The sequence below is a fragment of the Myiozetetes cayanensis genome, unplaced genomic scaffold (assembly GCF_022539395.1).
Source record: "Myiozetetes cayanensis isolate MyiCay16 unplaced genomic scaffold, myiCay2020 scf3, whole genome shotgun sequence".
Lineage (NCBI taxonomy): Eukaryota > Metazoa > Chordata > Aves > Passeriformes > Tyrannidae > Myiozetetes > Myiozetetes cayanensis.
This window is the reverse complement of record NW_026087521.1, coordinates 20657341-20681410: the sequence shown is the minus strand read 5'-3', so window position 1 is coordinate 20681410 and position 24070 is coordinate 20657341. Positions and strand designations below refer to the sequence as shown.

Genomic DNA, 24070 nt, shown 5'->3' with positions numbered 1-24070 from the left:
AATATACAATGATGACCATAAATACACCTCATGAACTGTCAGGACAGATCACAACTGGCACAGCAATGCACAACACATCAAATTAGCACTAGCTAAAACAAATTATTTTTGAAAGATGTGGCTTTTCAAAATCTGCTTGTGCTTTTTTATTTCTTTACTAGCCTCCTTGAAAATCAAATTCTTTGAAACAACTCGAGACATTCCTGTATTTAGCAGTACATGAATTCTGACACATCTCTGGATTCATGCAGAACAAGCAACAGAAATAATGAAGTTTATTATTAAAAGAAAATGCATTCTTGTGAACGTACATCTATTATGATGTGCTGCCACTTTTGACCATGGGAAAGTCTACAGATGACTTACTGTTCGTTTCAAGACTTTCACACAGTTCAGTCTTGACCTCGCCATTTGGTCTGTCGTTTCCTTTTTGGGTCAGTTTGCTCTGCATTGTAGCAGCTGTCACTACAGCCTTGAAGCTCCGCTTCCGTTTTTGAACATTCTGCTCTGGATGAAAAATGATAATATAAACCTTGGGCATGTAGAGCATGCCCAGAGACACAGAAGCACTTAAACTCATGGAGATAGTAAGTGTTGTTGTCTGGATGTACATCTGGGAAAGGAAAGAAACAACAACATAAAAATCATTGTTATGTTGATTTAATATAAGGAAAACGAAGTCATTATCTTAAAAGTAATAGGTGGAAAGGGAACATGCATCAGAAGGACTCTTGGCTTTGGTTGTTATTAATTGTATCTGAGTATGTCTGTTTCATGTTGGTTTTATAACCAACCTGAAGAGTAGGTGATAGAAACAACATAATATTCCTGAAACTTCATTCTCATAAAAGTAACTAAGATGCTGTAGCAAACATAGCTTTAGAAAAGAAACAGTATGCCTGGACAAGAAAAGAGGAGTGACTATAGGGTTAGCTGTATATCACCTACTTTAACAGACAGAGTATGACGTTGTGATTCAACAGCGTATGCAGGATGGTTCAACTGATAGCAGCATGAAGTAGAATCTACACAAAATCTTTGATATATTCTTGGAGTTTCAAACTTGGAAAATATATTAATTTCTTCATACTGATACTTGAATATTTTCTTGAGTTTATGTGGGTTTTCTTCTTTTTTTTTTTTTTTTTTTTTTTGTGTGTGTGTTTGTTTGTTTGTTTGTTTGTTTTTACATTTCCACTCTACTTTTGAATTCTAATCACAGTGCTCTGTTGGCACACAGTAAACTTCTTAATATGTCATAGCCCTAACTAAGAAATCAGAAAATTGAGGAACTATGAAATTACATCATAGAGGATCTCAGTTCCCTACAGATACAAAGGAAAAATCTGGCATTTTTGAGCAAATCAATCTATCGTTCATTATCACCTACAGAAAGAACGTAACTCTAGTCTTCCATAATCTCTTAAAGAAGATGACAATGATCGTTCCATAACAACAGCACAGAGATGTTTCTATTTGAAGAAATATTCAGATAGTATATTATAAATACTACTTGTAGTTATGCTCAACTTTTTTTTTTCCTTAGAAAGTTATATTTTATTAGCCATGTTATGAAAAAACACTTTACTGTGTTCTGTGTTAAGTAGGAAATCTCTCAGTAATCCTTGTTATACTGAGAAAGATACTGAAGTAAAACCTGCTCAGTACCTTGGCAGATGATTCACTGACATTGTTGTCAGGCATGACTTTAAGCACTGGCCAATACTATCACATTAACCTGGAGATAAGGTGGTAAGTCTGTCTGCAATGTCAGCTTTAGATCATCAGTTTTTATGAAGTGCCCTTGGGTGACTTGGCCCTTGGCAGAAAAGTAGAGATATAATAAACTGTTTTGCAGTCACTATTATAGTTGATCATTTTTAATGTCTTTCAGCCTACAAAGTTTTTCCATTACATACTTCCTCCTTAGAGATCAAACCAAACAGTTCTCTTCCACTTAAAGCAATGTTAGGTATGAAAAAAAAGCATGGACTCTGAACCATCTTATAAAGTAACTTTATATTTGTATAGAAAACTGCCAAATACTATCAAATAAAAGTAGGGATTGACCAATCTACTCTTTAAGAAAAGACTAACAGTCCTTCAAAATTTGTAAGAAGCTGAACCCACTTTCAGGGACAGCAACAGACTGAAAAAACAATTAGGATTGTCTTTCACAATTAGGATTGTGCCGAGGAAAGTTATAGAAGCAACACGTTCCTTCATTTCCATAATACACCAAGACAATACTTGAAATAAATACAATACAGTCTTTTCTCACACCAGTGAAATAGTTCAATTCCCTTCAATCTCCAAAATGACAGTGGTGTACCTGAAAGCAGAGCTTGAGCTATATTGTATATGAACATTTCTAATGAAAACCTTACATGGTCACATTAACAAGCAAGTTTTTTTGACTTCTGTGGAAGGATCTGTGTGCAAATGCATGTTAACATGCAGAAAGCACCACCAACACATTCATTTCCCTCTGAACGAAATCTACAATTAAACTGGCAAAACAGTGGCTTTTAGGGTTAAGCATTGCATTAATTGGTGTCCAAAAGCAAAAGCATAAAAAATTCCTTTTTGAAGTCTTACAATTTTTAAAACCCATGTCATGGCACTTAAGTGGCCAGCTAATGGCCAGCTAACCATGGATTCTGTAACAAAAACTGGCCTTTAGATATGTGGGTTTTGTTTGTTTGTTTGTTATGTTGTTGTTGTTTGGTTGGTACCCTCATCAGCACACTTGCAGCAAGCATGGGTAGAGCCCTTCTCAAAACTTCATTCACGAAGCCTAGCCATGATCAAGTACCCTACCTGTAAGGCTTGTCTTCTGTCATGGTTCAGTATAGAGTGAGACTACAGAAAGCATAAAGTACCTCTGAATGTTATAGGTAAAATACATACATTATTTAATAGTCATATTAACAACAAATCTATATGTTATAGTAGATCTCTGTGACCTTTTCTGCAATAAGAGGTCCCAGAGTGCCAAGATGCAGTTTTGGTCACTGCAATATAAAGAAGATGTTAAGCTATTAGAGTGTCCAAAGAAGGGCAACGAAGATGGTGAAGGGTCTTGGGGGGAAGCCATACGAGGAGTGGCTGAGGTCACTTGGTTTGCTCAGCCTGGGGAAAAGGAGACTGAGGGGAGACCTCATTGCAGTTACAACTTCCTCATGAGGGGAAGAGGAGGGGCAGGAATTGGTCTCTTCTCTGTGGTAATCAGTGACAGAAGGTTTAGGTTGAATATTAGAGAAAGGTTCTTTACCCAGAGGGTGACTGGGCACTGGAAGAGGCTCCTTGGGGAAGTGGTCACAGTACTAAGTCTGACAGAGTTCAAGAAGACTTGAATGATACTCTCAGTCACATGGCGTGACTATTGTGGATGGTCCTGTGCAGGGTTAAGAGCTGGACTTGATGGTCCTTGTGGGTCCCTTCAAATTCAGCATATTCTGTGATTCACATTCAATTAAGCTTCAGAAGTGAAACAATTCTAAATCTAATCATACACGCATGGAAATAATAAGAGCTCATGGATTTCAACACATAATGAAGGTATTTTGCATGAGATATGTCATTACATCGATTTTTCTATGAATTTAATTGATGACCAGCACAACAACCTATTTAAAAAAAAACCAAATCTTAGTTAGTTTCATGTTGGCCATTACAGTTCTTCTGCAGTGTTTTTTTTTCCTAATGATTGCTGTGTTTTTGAACCAGCCTATATAATTATTGAAACATTTAAACCAGAGTGAGCTGGGAGATTTTGGACAGGGCAGTTTTCAAATGGTGAATACAGTCTTTAGACAGTTTTAGGGATCCTGTTGTTCATGGATCACCCATACTACTTACCCTTTAATGAAGCCAATGAGAAAGAAGGGCTTCAAGAAATTTGCTAGGCTTTGAGAGGAAGGTTTTGAACACATATACACATTGTGTGGGGTGTGCACCTCAGTCTGACTTCATATGCTAATGAATTGTGTACATGGAGACTGATGGTCTGATTTCTTTTCCTACTGCAATCATAGAATAGTTTAGGTTAGACGTGACCTTTAAAGGTCATCTAGTTCAGTCCCCCTGCAGTGAACAGGGACATCTTCAACCATATCAGGTTGCTCAGAGCCCCATCCAATCTGATCTTGAAGGTTTCTAGGTATGGTGCATCTATCAACTTTCTGGGTAAACTGTTCCAGTGCTTCACCAAGTTCATAATTTAAAAAAAAAAATAAAAATAAAAAAAAATCCCTGAATCTAGTCTGAATCTACCATCTTTTAGTTTGAAACCATTACCCCTTTTCTTATTGCAATGAGACCTACTTCTTTTTTAAGTAGTTATTTGCAAATTAAGAGTCTATTTATGGGACAGGAACATCTCCTGCATTTAATCCTTCTCCATTCTTGCAGCCTGATTAAGCACAAGTCTAGCAAACAGGATACCTATCACATACTTGGTTTGACTTTTGTCTGACTCTTCCCTTGTTTTATCCCCGACAAGAGGACAGTGATGTTTTATGGCTGTGCATTCTGGGTACTTTTAGTATTCTGGGAACATAACTACCTGTAACTTTTACAGAATTAGCTGCTCTAAAAATCAAGGAGCAACAAAAGTACTTCAGTTTAATAAGATATGAGGTCTGAATAATTTTTCATGTGTCTCACAGTGGTAACTCACTCGAAGTTACAAGAGAATAAAGGCTCCTTTCTCAAAATGATTCATAGTTACACAGAAATGAATTTCAGCACTCCTCACACCAAGATCCCTTCTGAACTACAAACTTTTTGCCCAATAATGCCTTTCACAGATGCAACAAAGACTGCTATATCTATTCTCCTTGTTCTTGACAGTCAAAAAATATAAGTCAGAAAACTAAAATATTGGTAGCAAAAGAAAAAAACCCACTTTATTCTATGGGGGAAAACTTGACACCTAAATATCTTTCTGTCTCCATCCCCCACGTCAACCTCACCTCAGAACTGATATAGGATCTCTTATGTACAGTTTTTAACCTGCACAAAGAATTCCTCACAATAGGCTGTCTCTCATGTAAAAAATGTAGATCCCCCTCAGATATATAATCTATCTATCCCACAAATGACCTGGACCCTTTCCTCATCAAAAGGATCCCAAAAGCTTGGTAATATAACCTCAGCAGCTAAATCAGAAAATGGCTATGTGGATATTTAGGGATTTTCTATCTTCTACCATTGATTCTAGGACTATGTATCTCATTCTTTCTACTTAGAAACTTAAAATGTTACACAGGAAATATTGTGGCTTATTTTGAAAGATGCTATTTTATTAAAACACAGATACTCTCATGAGTTCTCCAATTTGAAAGTACTTGAAACTGAACTGCCCCCGTAGTAACCTGAAAAATTTCTATTCATCAAAGTAGGTGCTTGCACCAAATTGTCCCAGTGCAGATAGCTGAATGACTATGTCTTAGCTAGGCTTCACTGCTTGGAAATAAAATATCCCCCAACTTCCCAATAGTATCCCATCAGTCTTGGTGCTTGCTGAGGCAAAGTTCACAACAAAGCAATCCCTTTCACTAGAGGAAAACAAAAACAGTGGTAATGCTACAACTCTGTCCAGATTGCTTCCTTGGTTTAAGTCCTCCCCTATTTTTACACATAAGATTATATCCAGGCTCTCTCCAGAACTGCTGATTTTCTCATCCCATTTATTTTTCTTTTCTACTCAGTTTCAGTAGGTCAAATAGAGAGTACCTCTCAACCAGTGTCTTCCCTAATCTGTTTTGATAGTATATACTGGAAAGGTGGGAGATATGGCTATTGTGATCCCTTAAGTAAATTTTAAATTTGCACCACTTTGTTGCAAGCTCTCTGAACTGCCAGTAGTTGTAACACAGATGAACAAGTCCAGTAGTTAGTGAAGTGCTAAACCAGAGGGAACTCTTAGTGCATCTCAAGCTATGAGTGTACCTATTGTAGAGTCAACTCAGCTACTTGCAGTCCAAAAAGAAACAGATGTTTAAAAAGACACAGCTGGTCTAATGATTCTCATTGGTTAATTCTATACAATTTTCTTTTCAGAAGCATATTTCTCCACAGGCTATAGCAATAGCCTTTGTATCAAACACTGGAGTTGGAACCATCCTGCTGAGACAGATATACACAGACAGGCACTCTTGAACACATCCCACAATGCTAGTAACAGAGAAAAAGATTGAATTTAATTTTTCTTTATATTTATTACCAATACTTATATTTCTTTATATTTCTTTATATTTTATTTATTTATATTTCTTTATATTTATATTTCTTTATATTTATTACCAATTTTTTTATGTCTCTTATGTGAATCTTCTCAGCTCCTTCAGACAGTTTGATATTACAAGACCAGAACTGCAGAAAGCTTTGTTTCCCAATAGCTTTTTTGCCTTCACTCTCAGGTGTTAGAAGCCTTTACCAGATCATTTATATCCAGGAAATAAATGATACATCATAAAATGTCATCTATCTACAGGCATCCCTCAGATTGGGCAAGACAGCAAAATGGTCCCTCTCTGTTTTTGGTGGAGAAAACATGAGTCTTTTCTCAGGAAAACACTGAAAGCATTCATAGCCATGTTCCCTGTGCTGTAAAGGGAAGGCTCTGAGGATCTACAACCTTTCAACATATAAAGGGAGGTTATAAGAGAGGCAGAGAAGAGACTTTTTACCAAGACCTGTAGTGACAGGAAAAGGGGCAACGGTTTTATCCTGCAAGAGGGTAGATTTAGCTTAGACAATTGGGAAAAAATCTTTTACAATGAGCGTGAGAAACTGTAACAGATTGCCCAGAGAAGTTGTGGCTGTCCCATGCCTGTAAGTGTTCAAGACCAGGCTGGATGGGGCCCTCATCAACCTGGTCCAGTGGAAGGTGTCCCTGCCCATGGCAAGGGGGTTGGAACAAGATGATTTTTAAAGGTGCCTTCCTTTATTTATGCCAATCCAAACATTTGTATGATTCTATGATTCATAGCAACATGGTACTTTCTCAACATGATAGACAATAGTGCCAATTGTCATTTCTACTGGCAAATATCAACTCTTACCATGAAATTCTAAAAAAAAATTAATTTTTTTGCCTATTTCAATTCTTAAGTTTTTTTTTCTTCTCTTCCCTTGGCTTATTTCAGTATGCCAGTTTCAGATGCTGTAGCTCTTCTGTAACTGCTAAATTTGAAAAAGCTTTCTGTTCACATGTAGCACTTGTAGACATAGTCTGTGGTTTTACAGATAACATCACAGAACATTGGCACCAGAAATTATGCTATTCTGTGACAAAAGCTGGACAAGATCAGATAAAGAAGTGTTGCATTATTAAACATTCTGCTCATTGGGAATCAGCAACATTTTGGAAGGGAAGGAAATGTTCAGCTTTAGTTCATCTGCAGCATTTATTACAATATTTTATAATAAACTAGTAATAAACTAAAGTCTGTTTCTTTACTGTTGTCCATCCTATGCACTGCCTATCAGATCTTCAAAGTAATTTAAAATATCAGTACATAAATTGATTCTTTTGTCTTCTCATAAGATATGTTAAATATCATCTGTCTTATAGCTTACATATAATACAACACACAATTTATTTTTTTATGGTTTTTAAAGTCCATTGTGAATCATACTTCTCATTAGCCTTACTATAATTAGAGCTACAGTAGTGAGTAATTGACCAAAGACCAATCTCTACCACGTCTTTTGTAGTGTGTATGTCAGTCCTGATATTCAGGAGTACTGAGCTCCAAAAGCTCAAGTAGAAATTTAGTACTCACAGTTTGTAAAGCTAAGCTAAGCCATCTTCAAATACAAGTAAAAAAAAGTCAATAAACATGTTGGGAAAAGTCTGCTGCATGGAAAAACTGAGAAAGGAGATTGTTTAATAGTAATATCTATTTATATATTAATTGATTCTTCAACATAACATTTATGGTATATTGTGTCACACTTAAGATTTTCCAATTGACAAAAAGCCAAGCAAAGAATTTATTGTTTAACTAATTAATATCTTAACAGCCTACTCAAAACCATAGCAAATCTTATTATTAATCCAGTTACTATTACACCAGCTTTTCAGATTATGTAATTATTACAGGAAAATCTCATTAATAATGTAACTTAATCTGAATACAGATAAACTTTTGAAAATTAATCCCTTTTCTCCAGTGATACACACCCTCTCCCTACTCCTCTAGTTCCTAAGGCAAATAAATTCAGCCCTTCACATGATGAATTGGATTTCACAGAATACTATGAGCTGACAGGAACTCACAAGGATCATCAAGTCCAGCTCCTAAGTGAATGGCCCATACAAGGATCAAATGCACAACCTTGGTGTTATTAGCACCAAGCTCTAATCAACAGAGCTAACCGAAGGGAAAGTTAAGTTGTCAGTATACCAAGTTCCTTCATCGGGGGAAGTGCTTATTGTTGATGTCTGATGTTCCATTCCTCTTAGTCTTGGATCTGGCTGAGGTTATATTTACACATTTCCTTACACTGGGTGTTATTTGGTCTTTTTTAAAAATGAGGTCTCATCTACAGTCTATTGCCACCCATTAACTGCGTACTAATTGCAATTAAGTCCCGGTTACTTTGTTACTGAGTGGTTTCACAGCTTTGTTATATCTTTACCATGTACAGTTCACCAAGCTAACCTGAAACAAGTTAGATAGCAGTCTCCCAACTGCTAGACAACCATTATCACAACCAACACAAGGTTGTGATAGGATATAAGCCAAAATATATCCCAAATGCCCACACTGACAGGTCAATACAAGGTCCCCAGACTTTTCCTAGTAACAAAAAACACGTCCTGTATTTATCAAGCAGCAGCTGGGTACTCTGCAAAACCTTATATCCGATTTTATTTGATAAAAACTATTCTTTTATCATAATATTTCCAAAAAGCCTTCAAAGAAGTTTCATATTACTTTCAAATGCTTAGAAAATTAAAACTCTCTTTCATCAAATGCATTCTAATTTTCACAACTTAGACCTATCCATCAAGATAATATGCTGTACAATTTAGAGATTAATTTTATTTCTGCACTTTTATAATTTTTAGTAAAATTTAATTTATATAAGTTGTTTATTATTAATTCAGTATTCAGCTATTTACCTTGAATGCAGATTGTATTTGCCCTAGGCTAAATCAACTTCCAAATGTGGCAGGTGGATAACTATTTAAAATAAATTAAGGTAGATTCAAACATTTTCAATTATAGTCCATTTGAAAATATGGGAGGTGTATTTTGGAACACTTAAAACTCAAGGACCCAGTTGTCAACCCCAAAACTGTTGCTTTCATATGCATAATTGTCTAGTGATGAAAAAGGGAAAGAAATAAAACTGCCCATAGTGAACTAAGAAAAGATGCTACCTGGTAAAACAAAAAAGTATGGCCTGAATTTACTTCATACTCCAGGATTAAAATAAATACTAAATGTTTTTCTAATCCACAGAGAGACCACTGATGTTGACTAACACATTCTTACAATTAGAATATATTGTTGAGAAAGCAATTTTTTCTTGTCCAGGTTTGAAGTACATAGACTATTGCAATACTGTCTTTTTAAAATTCCCAATACTGACTAAAGATCTATTTCCTATAATCATAAAATATAAAAAGGTTAACTTTAATTCCTGTTTTATTATACTACTAAGTCCATTTTAGTTTCTTTTTTCTGAAGTCTTTAAAATATGCATTATACCTGAGGTAAAGACATAACTGTGCTCTAGAAATACTGCAAAACAACCTCTAACTCTGTAATAATTAACTTACTACTAAGTTTAAAGTGTGTTTATTTATTTAGTGCACATAGCTTGAGTGTCAGAGTTTAAGTACCTGATAGAGACAAATATTAAGTGAAGTACACATGTTCAGAAGATAATTTTATTTAGCATCTTCAAGCAGGGCATAATTAAGTTACTCTGTCATACAAAATGATGGAAGCTTAAATAAGTAACAGCTGGTTACCCCAATGGCTGTACAACTGCAGGGCAGCCTTTGGCAGGAAAAGCTGTGCAAACACAATCAATACATTATGCTAATGGGAACAGTGTAATGAGCAAGGAAGCAGCTAAAATGGAATGACAAAAAGAAAAACAAACACTCAAACATGTCCCTGCAGCCCTTAGCAAGCATTTCAATTGCAATTTGTGAACAGAAATCTTACAATGGCTGTAGTCAAGTACTAGCCTTTTCTAGAAACGTTTGCTATGTCCATTCCTTATGTCAGAATAAATTTAATGGCAGCCAGATGAATCCACTGATTTCTTGGTTTCAGTGAATTTACACTGAGTTACTCCAAGTGGTGAATTAATCAAAACTTATACTATTGAAAACAAAAACAAATTAACTGAACTGCAGTACTAGTGGCCAAACTTAGACTTAAAAATCTGAACATTTCCTCCTTTTTGCTACTAATCTCCAAAGGTCTCACATGTGTGTTTAGCTGCCTTGGTGTCCCTCTGATTTTTTTGTTCTGTAATTCATTGTGACATTGCTCCACTTTAGAGTTTCTGTTAGATTCATTCCCTAAAGAAGACCATTGTGAATTCCCTACCTCACTCTGGAGCAGGAATAAACACCCACTAACCTGAACAGGATTTTAGAATCAGGTGCCAGGTTCCCAGCTTCATTGCAGAGGGTATGTTGCATGCTAAACACAATACATTCTGTGCTACAATTAGCCCACAGCCCTTTCAAACTCCTCCGCAAAAACCTTTCAAAATAGGACTTTTCAAAATAAGTCTTTTCAAGTAAGACTTTTGAAAGAGCCTATGTTGCATGATAAACATGATATGTTTTGTGCTGCCTCCCACAGAAATGTACAGTATTAGAGGTCCATCTAAGAGAAGTGAAGACATACACACCTGCCCCTGCCCCCTTACCCCACCCATCTTTCTATCATTCACCTTCTTTTTGCTATTCCTGTGTTCAGGGTGAATTGAATTTTTTTTTTTAACTGCAACTTCCTCTGGTTAAGTTTCAGTTAGTTTATCCTGCATACACATTGAATACAGTGTAGTCCTTCCACAATTCTTATATGTTATTATTGACAATTATTTATGCATTTGCACCCTCACCAGCTGCAATGTCAATTACTCATTACAATAGGTGGTACTGCATCTTTCCTAGATTCAGCATTAGAATATCTCTAATGTCAACATCCAACATTTACTTTCCCTCTGTCATTCCTAACTGTCAAGAATTTTAATCCTGAAATAAAACCTAACATTTTAACTTTTCTGGGAGCAATGCCAGGAACTTATGTGTATAAGGTGTGCAGCAGTAGATGTGTTTAAATTCAAAGAGATTCAGAGCTGACTCTAGTATGCCTTGGCTGTAGTATCCTCAGGGGAAATATGAGTGACCCAAACTTTTATGTTACTCTCCCAAATGCAGGCAATCATATAAGGTGCACTGGGATGTTTACCCATCCATCTACTCTTGCTATGATCTTCTCTCTATACAGAACACAATTTTCCTTTAGAAAGCTGGGATGCTTCCTATACAGTCATTGTTATCAATGGCCGCAAGATTAGGACAGATTTGTTGTCAGCCTGAAAAAAACTGTCTACAAGGAAAGAACAGACATAGATTCAAGCAGAATGTGAAGTATAGCCACAAAGAGATTTCAGTTTCCTGCTGTTCAAATTTGAACTCTAAACTTATCAAATTGTCATGCTGGCCTCAACCATGGCAAGCTGATGTAAAATCATCTCTTAACTTTTTAACAGCTCCAATACTCTTTGATCTACTGTATTATACAATGATGTCAGCATTACTGCTGAGAGGGAAATGGCTCATCCCTCATGGTGATGAGTCCCTCATGACTTCTCAGTGTGAAAGGGTTTTTGTACCAGATCAGGAACATTCTACAAAAAACCATACAAAAATCCAAATCAGCTCAGCTGAATAATTTGACTACATAAGACTTTGTTTCATTTATAGGTACAGTTAGTTCAGGGTAGAAGGGATCTCAGGTCTCTAATCTCACATTTTCCTCAAAGCACTGTCAGCTGTGCAGTCAGAACCAGTGACTCAGGCCTTTATACAGTTAGGTCTTTCAAATGCCCAAAGAGAGAGACTGCACAACCTCTCTGGGTGACCTATTGCACTTGTCTGCCTTTGAAAGGAAAAACATTTTTCCTTTTATCCAGACAAATTACTTTTATTTCAATTTATGCCCAGGGTTTCCTTCTCTCCTACCACCCACACCATGAAGACCTTTATTCAATTCTCTCAGTGACCACCATGTAGGCACTGGGGGCTGCTGCTCAGTCTGTCCAAAGCTGTCTCTGTTTAAGGCTGAACAAGTTCAGCTTCTTCAATCTCTCCTCACAGAGCAAGTGCTTCAGCCACCAACCATCATTTTGGTCTCAAGATGAACTTGCTCCAGTCTGTTGAGGTGTGCCTTGTACAGGGAGGTCAGTATTTCAGATGTCACCTAATGAGAGCTAGGTAGAAAGAGATAATCCTTTCCCTCAATCTATCGATCTGCTTCTGTTAATAGAGCCCAGGAGGCTCAAGACCCTGTTGGTGCTCATGGCTCTCTTAACTCATGCTAAGTTTGATGTCTGTGAGGCCCCTGTGGCCTCTTCCACAGAGTTTCTCCCCAGCCAGTCAATTTTCACTCTGTACCATTGCATGGTCTCTACCTTTCCAGGTGACAAATTTTGCATTTTGTCTTGATAAATTTTATGTGGTTCCTATTGGCTCTTTCCTCCATCCTATCTAGGTGTCCATGTCATTTTGTTTAGCAAGGCTGTCAACCATTTAACCCCAATTTTGTACCATCTAATATTTGGTCATTTGTAAAGATGCTAACTGGATCGGTCCCAGAACAGACCTCCTGTTGTCTCCAAGTATGACATAGACCCATGACCCTCGGATCACCATCATCTAAACTGACTCTTACCTAATTCATTGTACACCCACTGACACTATAACATCCTAAACTTAGGAACCAAAATATTGCAGGACACAGTGTCAAAAGTCTTGCTAAAAGTAACATTCCTAGCTCTCCCCTCATCCATAAACCCAGATGTCTCATCAAAGAAGGCAATCAAGTTGGTCAGGTATGTTTCTAGTCACATTTTTCTCCTTCACATGACCAGAAATATCTTCCAAGAGGGCTTGCTCCACAGTTTTCCCAGAGACCAAATTGGCCTGCATATACATCTGAATTTTTTTCAGCTTTTAAAATTGTTCTTAAAATTGAATACTACCCCATTACTTATATGAAAATGGGGAAAGAAAAGGTGTCACCACAAACCATATAATAGTACTATTTATAATTAGGAGGTATTACTTCACAAGTCCTAGGAGTAATAATTAACCAGGGTTGCTGAATTATCTGTAATAAAAAAATTGAGTAGTGTTACTGAACTACCTAATGATTTTATTACCATTCTTCTTTCTTTGTCTCCATGGTATATACTTGACATTTTGACCTTCCTTGTTCTGTCTTCGTGAACAAATAAAGGAGACTGAGATAGCAACCATATTTTAATTTGCTTTAATTTGATTCAGTGTGCTCCAATTTGCATGTTATGGATATTTAAATAACCTAAATAACAATGATACCAATAACAAATTAGTATACAAAGTTAGATGATAAAATACGGTGAAATATGTGCAAAATATATGGGATTACCATCAATTCAATTAATAATCTGCATTTTTTATGGTATATTTTACTCGACTACTTTACACAAATTAAGGGGTTCTAGTCCTCAAGGCTATGTTACTTAAATGTTACTTATTAATATAAAGTAAAGCCTTTTCTTCAGTACCACGCATCCAGTGCTCAAGTCAAAGTGCTCAAAGTCAACCCAGAATTCAACAGATTCAATATTTTAAGACATTGCCAATGTTTTAAACAGAATAACCCTTTGGTTTATATTCCCATATATCCAGGTTGTTGTTGCATAGCTGCTGTAATGATTAAATAGGACATTCCACCACTGGAGGAAAACCAACTCAATTAGGTGAAAGAACTAAAAGGTAGTTTTCCTTCATCTTCTTTAACATAAATTTTAAAAGGCACTTCTGTATTTTCTACTTTTAAACTATAATCAATATCTGTCATTGTATAACAAAATGACAAAGAACAGCTGCATGCCAAGTGGAATATGACCACACAATTACTAGCTAATAAATACTGATTTTCTGCCAGTAAAAAAAAGAACCATCCCTAGATTTGTTAGTTATAGTTCCAATGCATCTAAATACTGGAACCAACGCTCCTTGTTCTTTTAAACTAATGAGATGGCCTATTTGCTTCACTTTCAGTGAACATGATTCAACAGGCTGGACTACAGGCTGCAGCCTGCAAAATGGTGGCCAGACCAAATTTGTTGGTTGCCTAACTGCTTTCTTGGGCTATTCTGATTTTAATGATTTATTTTGCCAGATCACCCACTTTTCAATGTAAAATTTAAGACTTGTCTAAACTAAAAAGCCTTTGCAAGCAGCCAGATTTCTGGAGTTGTGTTGTCAAAGCCCCTCAATGTATGCCAAGAAGAGATGCTCTCCTGCCAGCACAGTTACATCACTTCACTGAACAACAGATGAAAAACTAACATTAGCTTTCCTCTTTTGGCATAACTACATATTGGGATTTTGCCAGTGCAACTATGTTAGTCAGGTTTGTTGTGTGAGTATGAGTTGGTTTTATTTTATTTTCTGCTCTCCAGATTTTTTGGTGAGTCTCTGTAGAGAATGCTACTATTAATGACCAAACTAGCAACTGACAATGACTTCCCTCTATAAGGTATTTAACTTAATAAAATGTACTAGAAGGTTAAAAAAGTACCCTTAAGGACTTCTCTTTAATTTGATCAGAAAAAACCAGTTCACTGGAAATGTTTCTTCTAGCTGTTTGATCAGAAATTCCACAGTCTTTATGTGACGATTTTCCTACATGGGACTATTTATTCTGCAGCAGAGGGGTAATAAGGTGTAGTTCACACTACAGCTTGTTCCTCTCTTCTTTACCTGTCAGTGTAGGAATTCCACTTCTACATAATAGTTGGCTGAAACTGAATGCCAAGCTGAGCTTTTTTTTTTTTTTTCTTTTAATTTGTGCTGGAAAGAAGATAACTAAAGATAACTAGACCTGGTCATATGTAAACTCTAAGTGCTTTTTATATGCATATGCTGTCCATACTTTATTCTGCCTGGCAGAACCTCACCAATCCCTGTGTTAGCCTGACAGATTTTACTGTATTTCCTTCTATCATTCCTATAAACCTGGAGAACCAAGTAGTTGTTGCTGTTATTTTGTCAGTGGTTAGTAAATCTGGCCTGTATTTCAGGCATATACAATGTTAATTTTCCAAAAGGAAGAGGATTGTTGTTTCATGCTTTTGGTAATCAGCATGACCAGCAAACAAAGAATAAACACGGTGCAGTAAGATGCATGTTGTTATTATATTAATTATTTAGCTTTATAACTGTATAAATAATCTAGCCTGGAGTAAGAACAGTCCAGTCAAATTTAGTACACCATTGTTTTTATGCCATAGTGGTTTGTGTAAATTTTGTTCGTGACAGACTATAACAGTATGAGGTAGTATTTTGGATGGAAGTAACAGATGACCCACAATTCTAACTAAAATATATTACTGGTGTAACGCACCAATAAACCCATCATATTCCATCTATTGAGCTTCACTAAGAAGTAAAATAATACATAGTGCATGACAAAATATCCATGAAAAGGAAAGCCCTATTATTTACCAGCTACACAAATCCTCTAATATCCAAAAGTGATCCTAGCCACTGTCTCCCTGGTGAGCCTTTCAGAATAAACCCTTAGCTCAGGACGCTTACTTTGTTTCCCGGTGTCCTACCTTTGTAACCTCTTTTGCCTTTATTCTGAAAGCATTTTTAGATTGTTATTATCTGACAGATTGCCTGCATCACTGACACAGTATCCTGCCTTCACTGTCTTCCCTGATTGGATGGCCTAATTTTTGCCAACAGGAACAGTGAATGAAATCATTATTAATGACCTGAGACTGTTCAGGTAAAGGCTAAGAGTACTGCAGAATAAGGGATATAATAAGAGACGAGAAGTATGGGAACACTTAAAGATGAAAAATAATTTCCTGTTCTTTCCCACAGCCTCTTCACGCAACACCCCCCCACCCTTCCCCCCGAAACAACTTTTTTTTTTGCTTTTTTGGACTGCAAATATGAACTCTAGAGTTTATATTAGCTGTGTTTCTACCTTTCAAAGGCGAAAAGGAAGAGTGAAATCTAAATCAGATACAATATTTAACAAATTTTGCAAACCCTTTCTCTTGCCATTTTATTACCAATTAGTTGCTATTTCTGCAACCATTCTCAACCTCCCTTTGCCAGTGCTGATCACCAATCACTGTCACACTCTGGATTTCAGTCCCTGGATATTTCCAAGGCATGTTAAAAGCTAAGAAAAATTTCCCATGGGGCATTTGCCCTCAAGTGGTGAGTTCTTGCACTCTTGCACCATACTGTTGAGGAAAGAGGTGGTATACAACTGATCTCTTCACAAATAATTTTTCTATTGTTTATAAATACACAAGCCTATTTTTTTTATTGTTTTACATTATGATGCATATATTTTGCTTCACAAATGAGGATATTTTGCATTAATCCACTCTTCTTATCCATATTACTCATAGCTTTTCTCCACTTCCATGAAAATACAAAATCTACAAAAAAGCAGGAATACCAAAGAGGGGTTGAAAGCCCATTTATCCTCTATGTATATGCTCCAAGCCAAACTACAGCTTTTTGTAGATATAACAGAAATGTAAGAAAATAGGGAAAATGCTTACTGAATCACAAGTCAAATCGCATAAACAGAACCATAAATATATTATTCCACTGTTTACTCAGCTCTAAACCTGACACTTAACAAGAAATGTTTAGCCACATGAGACAGGAAATTGAATCTTCTCACTTATCCACATTCTCGCTCTCTCTCTTGCATTTGATTTGTGCCAGATTAGCAGAAGAGAGTGAGGGATGAGGCTAAATTGTTCCTGCCTTTACAGAGGGAATGCAGAGATCTCCCAACAGCAAGTGGCTTTCCTCACCATATGTGCTTCTTCATCTTGACCCAGCAGGGTAGGAAAATGAATTTGAGGATTTTTGTACAACGCATATTATGTAAGCGTTAGCTGCAGTGCTTTGCTTCGTTTCTGCTTTCAGTGGCTTATTCACATGCATTTCAGACAGAGTGGTTAAACCCAAAAGTTGGAAAAGATTTAATGTGTGTGGCAAGATCTATGGAATTCAAGTTAAATTTGTTACATGAGGGTGAAATTCAGGCTGGCATTTTACATATAATTGTAAGATAGCTCAGTAAGCAGGGCTGTGGTTTTGCACACATGCAGCTAATTAGTCATCAGTTCCCAGAGTACTCCACAATCAGCCTTGCACAATGGGAAAAGTTCATGCATTTGCTGAAGAGGTGAACAGGCAAAAAACAATTCAGGGAGTTTTATCCAAACCAGCTGACAATGCCATTGCAAGGACTAGTCAGTGTCAGACCATTCTGTTTGAGAGATTCTCTTCTCCACATGAGCATCACCCTATGCAACGTATTTCAGCCAAACAGTGGATTCTTTAACAAGTATTGTGATTGTGAATGTTTAGAACACATGAACCAAAGAGCCCTGAAAGAAATTTTTTAATGATAGACTATCATGTTGAAATTTCAATTGCCAACATATCACCTCCCCTCATTTGAGCATTTCAGATGCAGCATTTAAAGTTCTTTCTGTAAACGTTGGATGTTCACGTCTACACTGTTTACACCAGGTTGCATGATCGACAGCTTCCAATGAAGCACAAGTGAAGTCATGATGTCATCCTCCTTTCCTGCCTTCATCATACTATTGATGATCCTCATTACAAGGGATTAATATAGTATTGCTACTAAAAGGGATGCAATGAGGAAATGGCAGTAGTTTTGCTGCCAGTTGTTAATATAGCTCAACCAATGCCCCTGAAATTACATGATGTGCACTGCTTTCTGGAAAAAAAAAGATTGGGCACTGATCAGACAATGTGATGCATTTTTACCTTTGTATCCTGTTCTAAGCAAATTCATGCTGTACTAGCAGATGCTGAAGCCTATAAAGTTTATCTCTGAATTTCTGCAGAAACAGTAAACTCCTTAATACTATTTTTAAGAGCATGTAAAGAAATGTTCTTGGAACAGAGGAGATCTAAGGAAATCCATAGTTTAAAATTTTGTCTATAGGTATTTTTACATTAATCTATCTCTGTACCATTCCATTCTTAAAAAGTAAGATTTACTTTGTAAGTGGATGAAAAGGCTTTTCATCTTTTATTGACACAATTTATATAGCAATCACATGCTTGAAAAAAGTATATGATTGCTATATAAATGTTCCTAAGCTATGGGCAGAGTTGATTCAGACTTTTTGTTTCTACACAATAGACTTAAGGCCTTTTTCCAAAATTTAAGACTCTATTTCATATTATATTAGATCAGATGTTCTTTCTAACTTATAAACAGGTCCATGAAACAGAAACAAAAGTATGGTTGTGTCCAGAGTAAAGGAACGTACACATTATATCTGTGGATTTATGTTTTAGGCTGCTAACACTTTATGACTGATCCCATGAACAATGCCCCCTCCTCTAAATAATTACTCTACGTCTACTTATATTTTCAGTAGAAAACTATAATTCAGAAAAACACAAGTACAAATAAGGCTAAACTAACTACATACGCTTACATAACTACTAAGCTTAATATATATGGCCCTTTATTTAGGGATTCTAAGTTATATATGAAGGTTCTGAAATTTATTATTTCTAATCTTGGAAAACAGGAAAGATTTTGATGACACTGGTTATGTGACTGAAGGGAGTGTGAATGTAAAATTTTTATTTGAACCAATTGACCAAACACTGAAATCAATTTAAACAAAGCAATAAAGACAAAGTATATCTCAGGAAGATTCTGAATCTCGAAGTTTCAACAAAATAGGGATACTGTGCAATTGTAAAACTCTTTAAACTCTCAATCGTGGATCTCAGTGTACTTTAAAATCACAACTGTCTCCTTTCTTCTCACTGAAAACCTTTCAAGTTAGTAGTCATTTGAAGTTTTTGTTTTCCTATGAGTATCACACTGTGAGGGTTTTCTGATAATGCCTTTTGGGGGGTGAAAAGTATCCTAATTTTCATTCTTTAAAAACCCTGTGACTCTGCAGCAGCCAGGCTTTTCTGAATACATGGGTAACAAAACTTATAGTTTACCTCCATGCTCCCCCTCTGACAACAAAGTATTCTCCCAGTGTTTTGTCAAAGCTTACTCATATTTCTGCCAACAGAGTTCTTCCACTATTTTCATGCATTTTTCATTTTCCTTTCTTCTCAATACTAAAAAGTCAGATAACTCACAGCTACAAACTATCAGAAGTTACAGGATCTGGCAATAAAAACAGGATTTTAAAGGGACAGATTATATATGTGAAAATATGATTGAATTAAACTGTGTGGGGGATAAACTACCAAAAAACTTAACTTATCATAGCAAAGTAATATAGAATATCAGAGACATGCAAAGGCATAATAATGTCTTCTGGAAGTCACATCAAATCATATGCCTTCTGATAATCAAAAAAAGGAAAAAATTGAAATACTCTTTAATTCTTTCATGTAAAATGCATTCCATTTCCTCTGAGAAAGAACTCAATAACCGCAGTAATGTTCTCTATAAAAAGTAGAAGCTACAGGGTTGATGCTTATGGCTCTCAAAGGTTGAAAAATTGGCATAGCCAAGACATTTAGTAAAATTCTTGTATAATACAGTGTTTGTTTGCTTAAATTTCACCATTTCAGATCACTGAAGTCCTACAAGTGTAAGAACTCCAGCGATGGTATTTTTTTTACAATCCCAGGTAATTACTCTGTGTTAACTGTTTTAGCAGATATAAAATAGTAGCTTCTGTGCTACAATAAAATTCACTTTTATATTTTAAAAACTTCCACACATTGCATGTTTGGAAACACAGTGTTTGATAAATACTGCACTTGTAAATGCAGAAAGGTGACAGACAAGCCATTGACAGGTGAACACTGACATTTCTATGATTATTCTAAATGAAATTTCTAATAAGACCATGGGTTTGGGATTCAGAATACTGACTAAAAGCCTAGAGTAGCTATGTTTACATACTCTATATATTCATATACTGACAAATAATTTCCAACTTATCTGTCTGGAGGCAGATAAGTCTCCATCTCTCTTACATTAAGCTCACTCTGATCCTGTGTTCCTTTTATTCATTGAGCTCTGTCCACCAACTCTGTACAAATATTCATGTGACAAGTAAGTATGTTTTTATCTCATTTACCTTTTTTGTTGAAATATACTGCAAGCTGGTTTTCCTACAGTAATTATAAGTTTTTAGTTTTTTTTAAAGGACCAGTCAGCTTGCTAGAATTAAAGTGGAAACATTCTACAAAGTCAATTTAAAAGTGTTCATAAATTACACTACAAAATAAGCCCTAGTTTGCTCCAAACCATTATGCCACTTAGTTAGTCACTGATGCACATATTACATTCTGCTTGTGGGCTGACTACGGATTCCTCCTGTGCTGAAGACTCAGGCCATCCTCACGCAGTGTCAGGATGCAGTCAGGCTCTGTGAGGCAGACAGGTCCAGAAGAAATGCCAAGTGAGGGAGACCACCTGTCCCCATTTTACTTCCAAGGAAGTAACTAAGCAGGCTGTCCATAAGCCACACAGTACTTTTCCATCAGAACAGGCATCCTGTAGATTAGGAGCTGCCTCTAAAAAAAGAGGTACCTCTTAAACTGTTGGTGCCACAACAATTATGTCAGATTAGGACATTTCATGAACTGCATAAAACCTAAAAGCTTCCACTAGGACGAAAAGTTATACATTATGCATTTGAAAGGTATTTAACACAGTGGTTTGCATTATCAGATGAAAGCATCTTGGAGTAATCACAAATAATTGAGTGACAGAAGTATTTGTTGTCTACACTTAAAAAGTATACTGTTGCCAGCAAGTAGAAAATCACATGTTTGAAGATGTGTATTCTTTTAGCTGCAGAGAATACAAATTTCAAACTTCCTAGGATGAAGACATGATTCTACAAGAAGGAATGTTTTTCATAACTACAGGGTGAGGTGATGGTGTTTGGTTTTACTGTATCATTTTTCGTATGGAACGACTGACCAGATCTCTCACATGAAGCAGGGTTGCAAAAAATAGATGAGGAACAAAACTAAAAACCTGAATTCATAAAGGTTTTTCAGGAGCTTATAAATACTAACAGAAATGCCATATAAAGGTAAACTAATAAGAAGGAAACACTGGTGACACAAAGTCTATAGACTTCTACAGTAAAAACAGTTATTTTATTTTTAGAAATATATACTATAAACTGAAAAAAAACCCTTGTTTTCTAAATGTTTAAGAAGTTACTAAATCAGAAGTGTGATCCCTGTGGTCAAATACCCTGTCTTAAAGGGTGGCCAAAGCAAGGTGCTTTAGAGGAAGGTATGAAAGAGACCTAGCTGAGGAAAAACCTACTCTCACCAAGTCCTTACCTTCATTATTAATCACTAGAGACTGTATTAAGCCCTTAAGTATGATATTTTATTCCTTATAAAAGCACTAAAAAAGTGCTACCACACTCTATTTTTATTATTATAATTCCTTTTGAATATTGTTAGATTCTTGGTGTCTGACAGGTTTATCCATGTATGTATCTGCAGAATGATAAGTTCTGTGACCTACTTCCACATTTCATGGGTCTATAACAGACCATGGTAATGTTCATTGGCACTCAGAGTTTATCCTTTCACTCCTCTGCATTCAGGTCCTCTGAATATTATAAAAGCAATATACTTCCCCCTTGGATAGACAAAACCTCCTACCACAGTAACATCCCTACAATGTTCACTACAACTGAGGACCCATTCTGTACCTCTATATTCAGCTACATATGGATTTTTGATCATGAAGCTACATCGGACTGTTCAGGAATGTAGACATGGAACTGCTTGCAAATGTCAGGCTGAGTCATGGACCAATGAGTATCTGCCTTGAGTGCCAGTGGATTTAGAGAGGATTGCACTGAATTCTGCATGGAATTGCCAGTAACAAAGATTATTGTCATACTTTTAAATGTCATTAAAAGATTCAAGGTCAGTAATCATTTAAGTGGAGATATCCTGAGATATCCACTACCTCCTGGGAAAGGAGCTGTGCAATTTTTCTATCTTAGTCATCAGTTCCCATTTACAAGTAACTGTAGCTGAAGGCTGTGTTTCCCCCAGGGGAAACTGTGGCTACTGTGGAATATTATATACAGCACTCCATGAAGGAAGGATACAAGATAATGAAGTTAAATCAAGGATAATTTTTTTTGCTCTGGTTTGGAACATAAGACATCACTTAGAAATTGGTTGCGATTGAACCAGATGAATTTACTCTGATTTTGATCATAGAAAAAACAAAGTCAATCGTGTTAATAATTTTAATTAATATTTTATTTATCACTGAATAATATATTTTCTTTGAAGGCCCTTGAAAAAAACCAAATGAAATCAAATAGGGCTATTAGAAACAGAAGAGTTGGTGGCACCCTTTTACCTCATAAAACATTGTTGTTTTGCCTCATAATCATTCTTGAGAATGGAGGGACTTTGTCTCATATTTCCCAGAATAGCAGCTTCAGAACCTTGCTACAGAGCATCCTGGAATTTTATTTTTCCATACCTTCAAATCAAAATTTTCTACATGAATTAACAATTCAAGATTCACTGAAGCCAGAATCCCAACTTTCCTTTCCTAATTAGCTCCTTTATAGAGTATGATTCTCAGAGAAAATGCTCAGGAGTAGCTCAGGGATAAAACCAACTACCACTTCCAAGGCAGTATTGACAAAGCCTTGGCAAATATGCCTCTCTCCATTTTATACAGTCACTATCCCTGCAGGAAATGAATTCACAAATTCTGCATGATCCTGTGATAAAGACCCCATATTAGAGGGTGAGATTTCTATAATAAAAAAATATATGCTGTGTGCCCTCAAATTATTTCAGACACTTTGAAAAGGAAAAGAAAATGCACCAAAAAAGTAACTGTCATGTTCCAGGTCCAAAGATGCACCACAAGGGACCCAGAAGAGTTATATTTTTATGTGCTCTGTTATATGGATGTAACCACTGTGGTTTCTATTCCTGTTTTGTTCAGCACTAGAGATGTAGCCAATGTGTCTTGTATATTGATGATTTTCCGTGATTTTTAATTTTTCTCCCATTTTTAATACAGAATATTTGCTTTCTTTACAAAGATTTCACACACTAATAATTGGACAATGTTTTCTATAACCCAAGTGATCAATATTATGACATTTCAGAGTACCCTGCATGGGTACAAAATATTACCTAGAAAGGCTGTTCACCACCTTCAAGTCCTCCTGTGTAGAGTTTTATAGTGATCTTAAAATGCATGGTAGGACTTGGTCTGCTGTGTTTGTTCATTTAAATTTGTTCTTTGACATTACTAGTGGTGAGAGATCTGGAGTTCATCTGCAGGCACCTATATTTCTGTAAAAGGTAGCCCAAACTCAGAAAATTGAATTACATCCATTTATGTTCTACTAAACAACATAGATGTATGAAGGCTTCATTGGTCACATAATAACTGCACACAGTGACTGACCATGCTGTAGGGATACACTGAGGTCCACACTCGGAAGTAATGTTCCCTGGTCTTTTCCAGGTACTTCAAGTGCAGAAATAACTCCTCTGATCAGCTTAGGAGTCATGCTCTAATAAGAAATTACCTAAAAGCACAAATAGGAACACTAGACAAACTATCTGCTGATGTGGTTTCATCAAATAATCCAGTACAGCAGAGGTGGCTCTTTGCCTCCTTTGAAATGTCCTGTGTGATATGAAATAATACATAACCAAAAGGAACTTCATGCTTATTCCTAATGAATTTAATCTTTTTAATTGATGTGCTGA

At 36.2% G+C, this 24070-nt stretch overlaps 1 protein-coding gene across 4 annotated transcripts in view; it reads right to left on the bottom strand.

The window, feature by feature from the left end:
- GRM8 (glutamate metabotropic receptor 8) overlaps positions 1-24070 on the bottom strand; it is a 328250-nt gene that overhangs the window by 5287 nt on the left and 298893 nt on the right. For 3 of the 4 annotated variants that reach the window (XM_050325236.1, XM_050325239.1, XM_050325238.1), the window contains one exon: positions 367-613. In XM_050325236.1, coding sequence (XP_050181193.1) covers positions 367-613 — 247 coding nt within the window. Of the gene's footprint in view, positions 1-311; positions 614-24070 lie in introns of all 4 variants that reach the window. The other variant, XM_050325237.1, reaches the window with a different exon arrangement.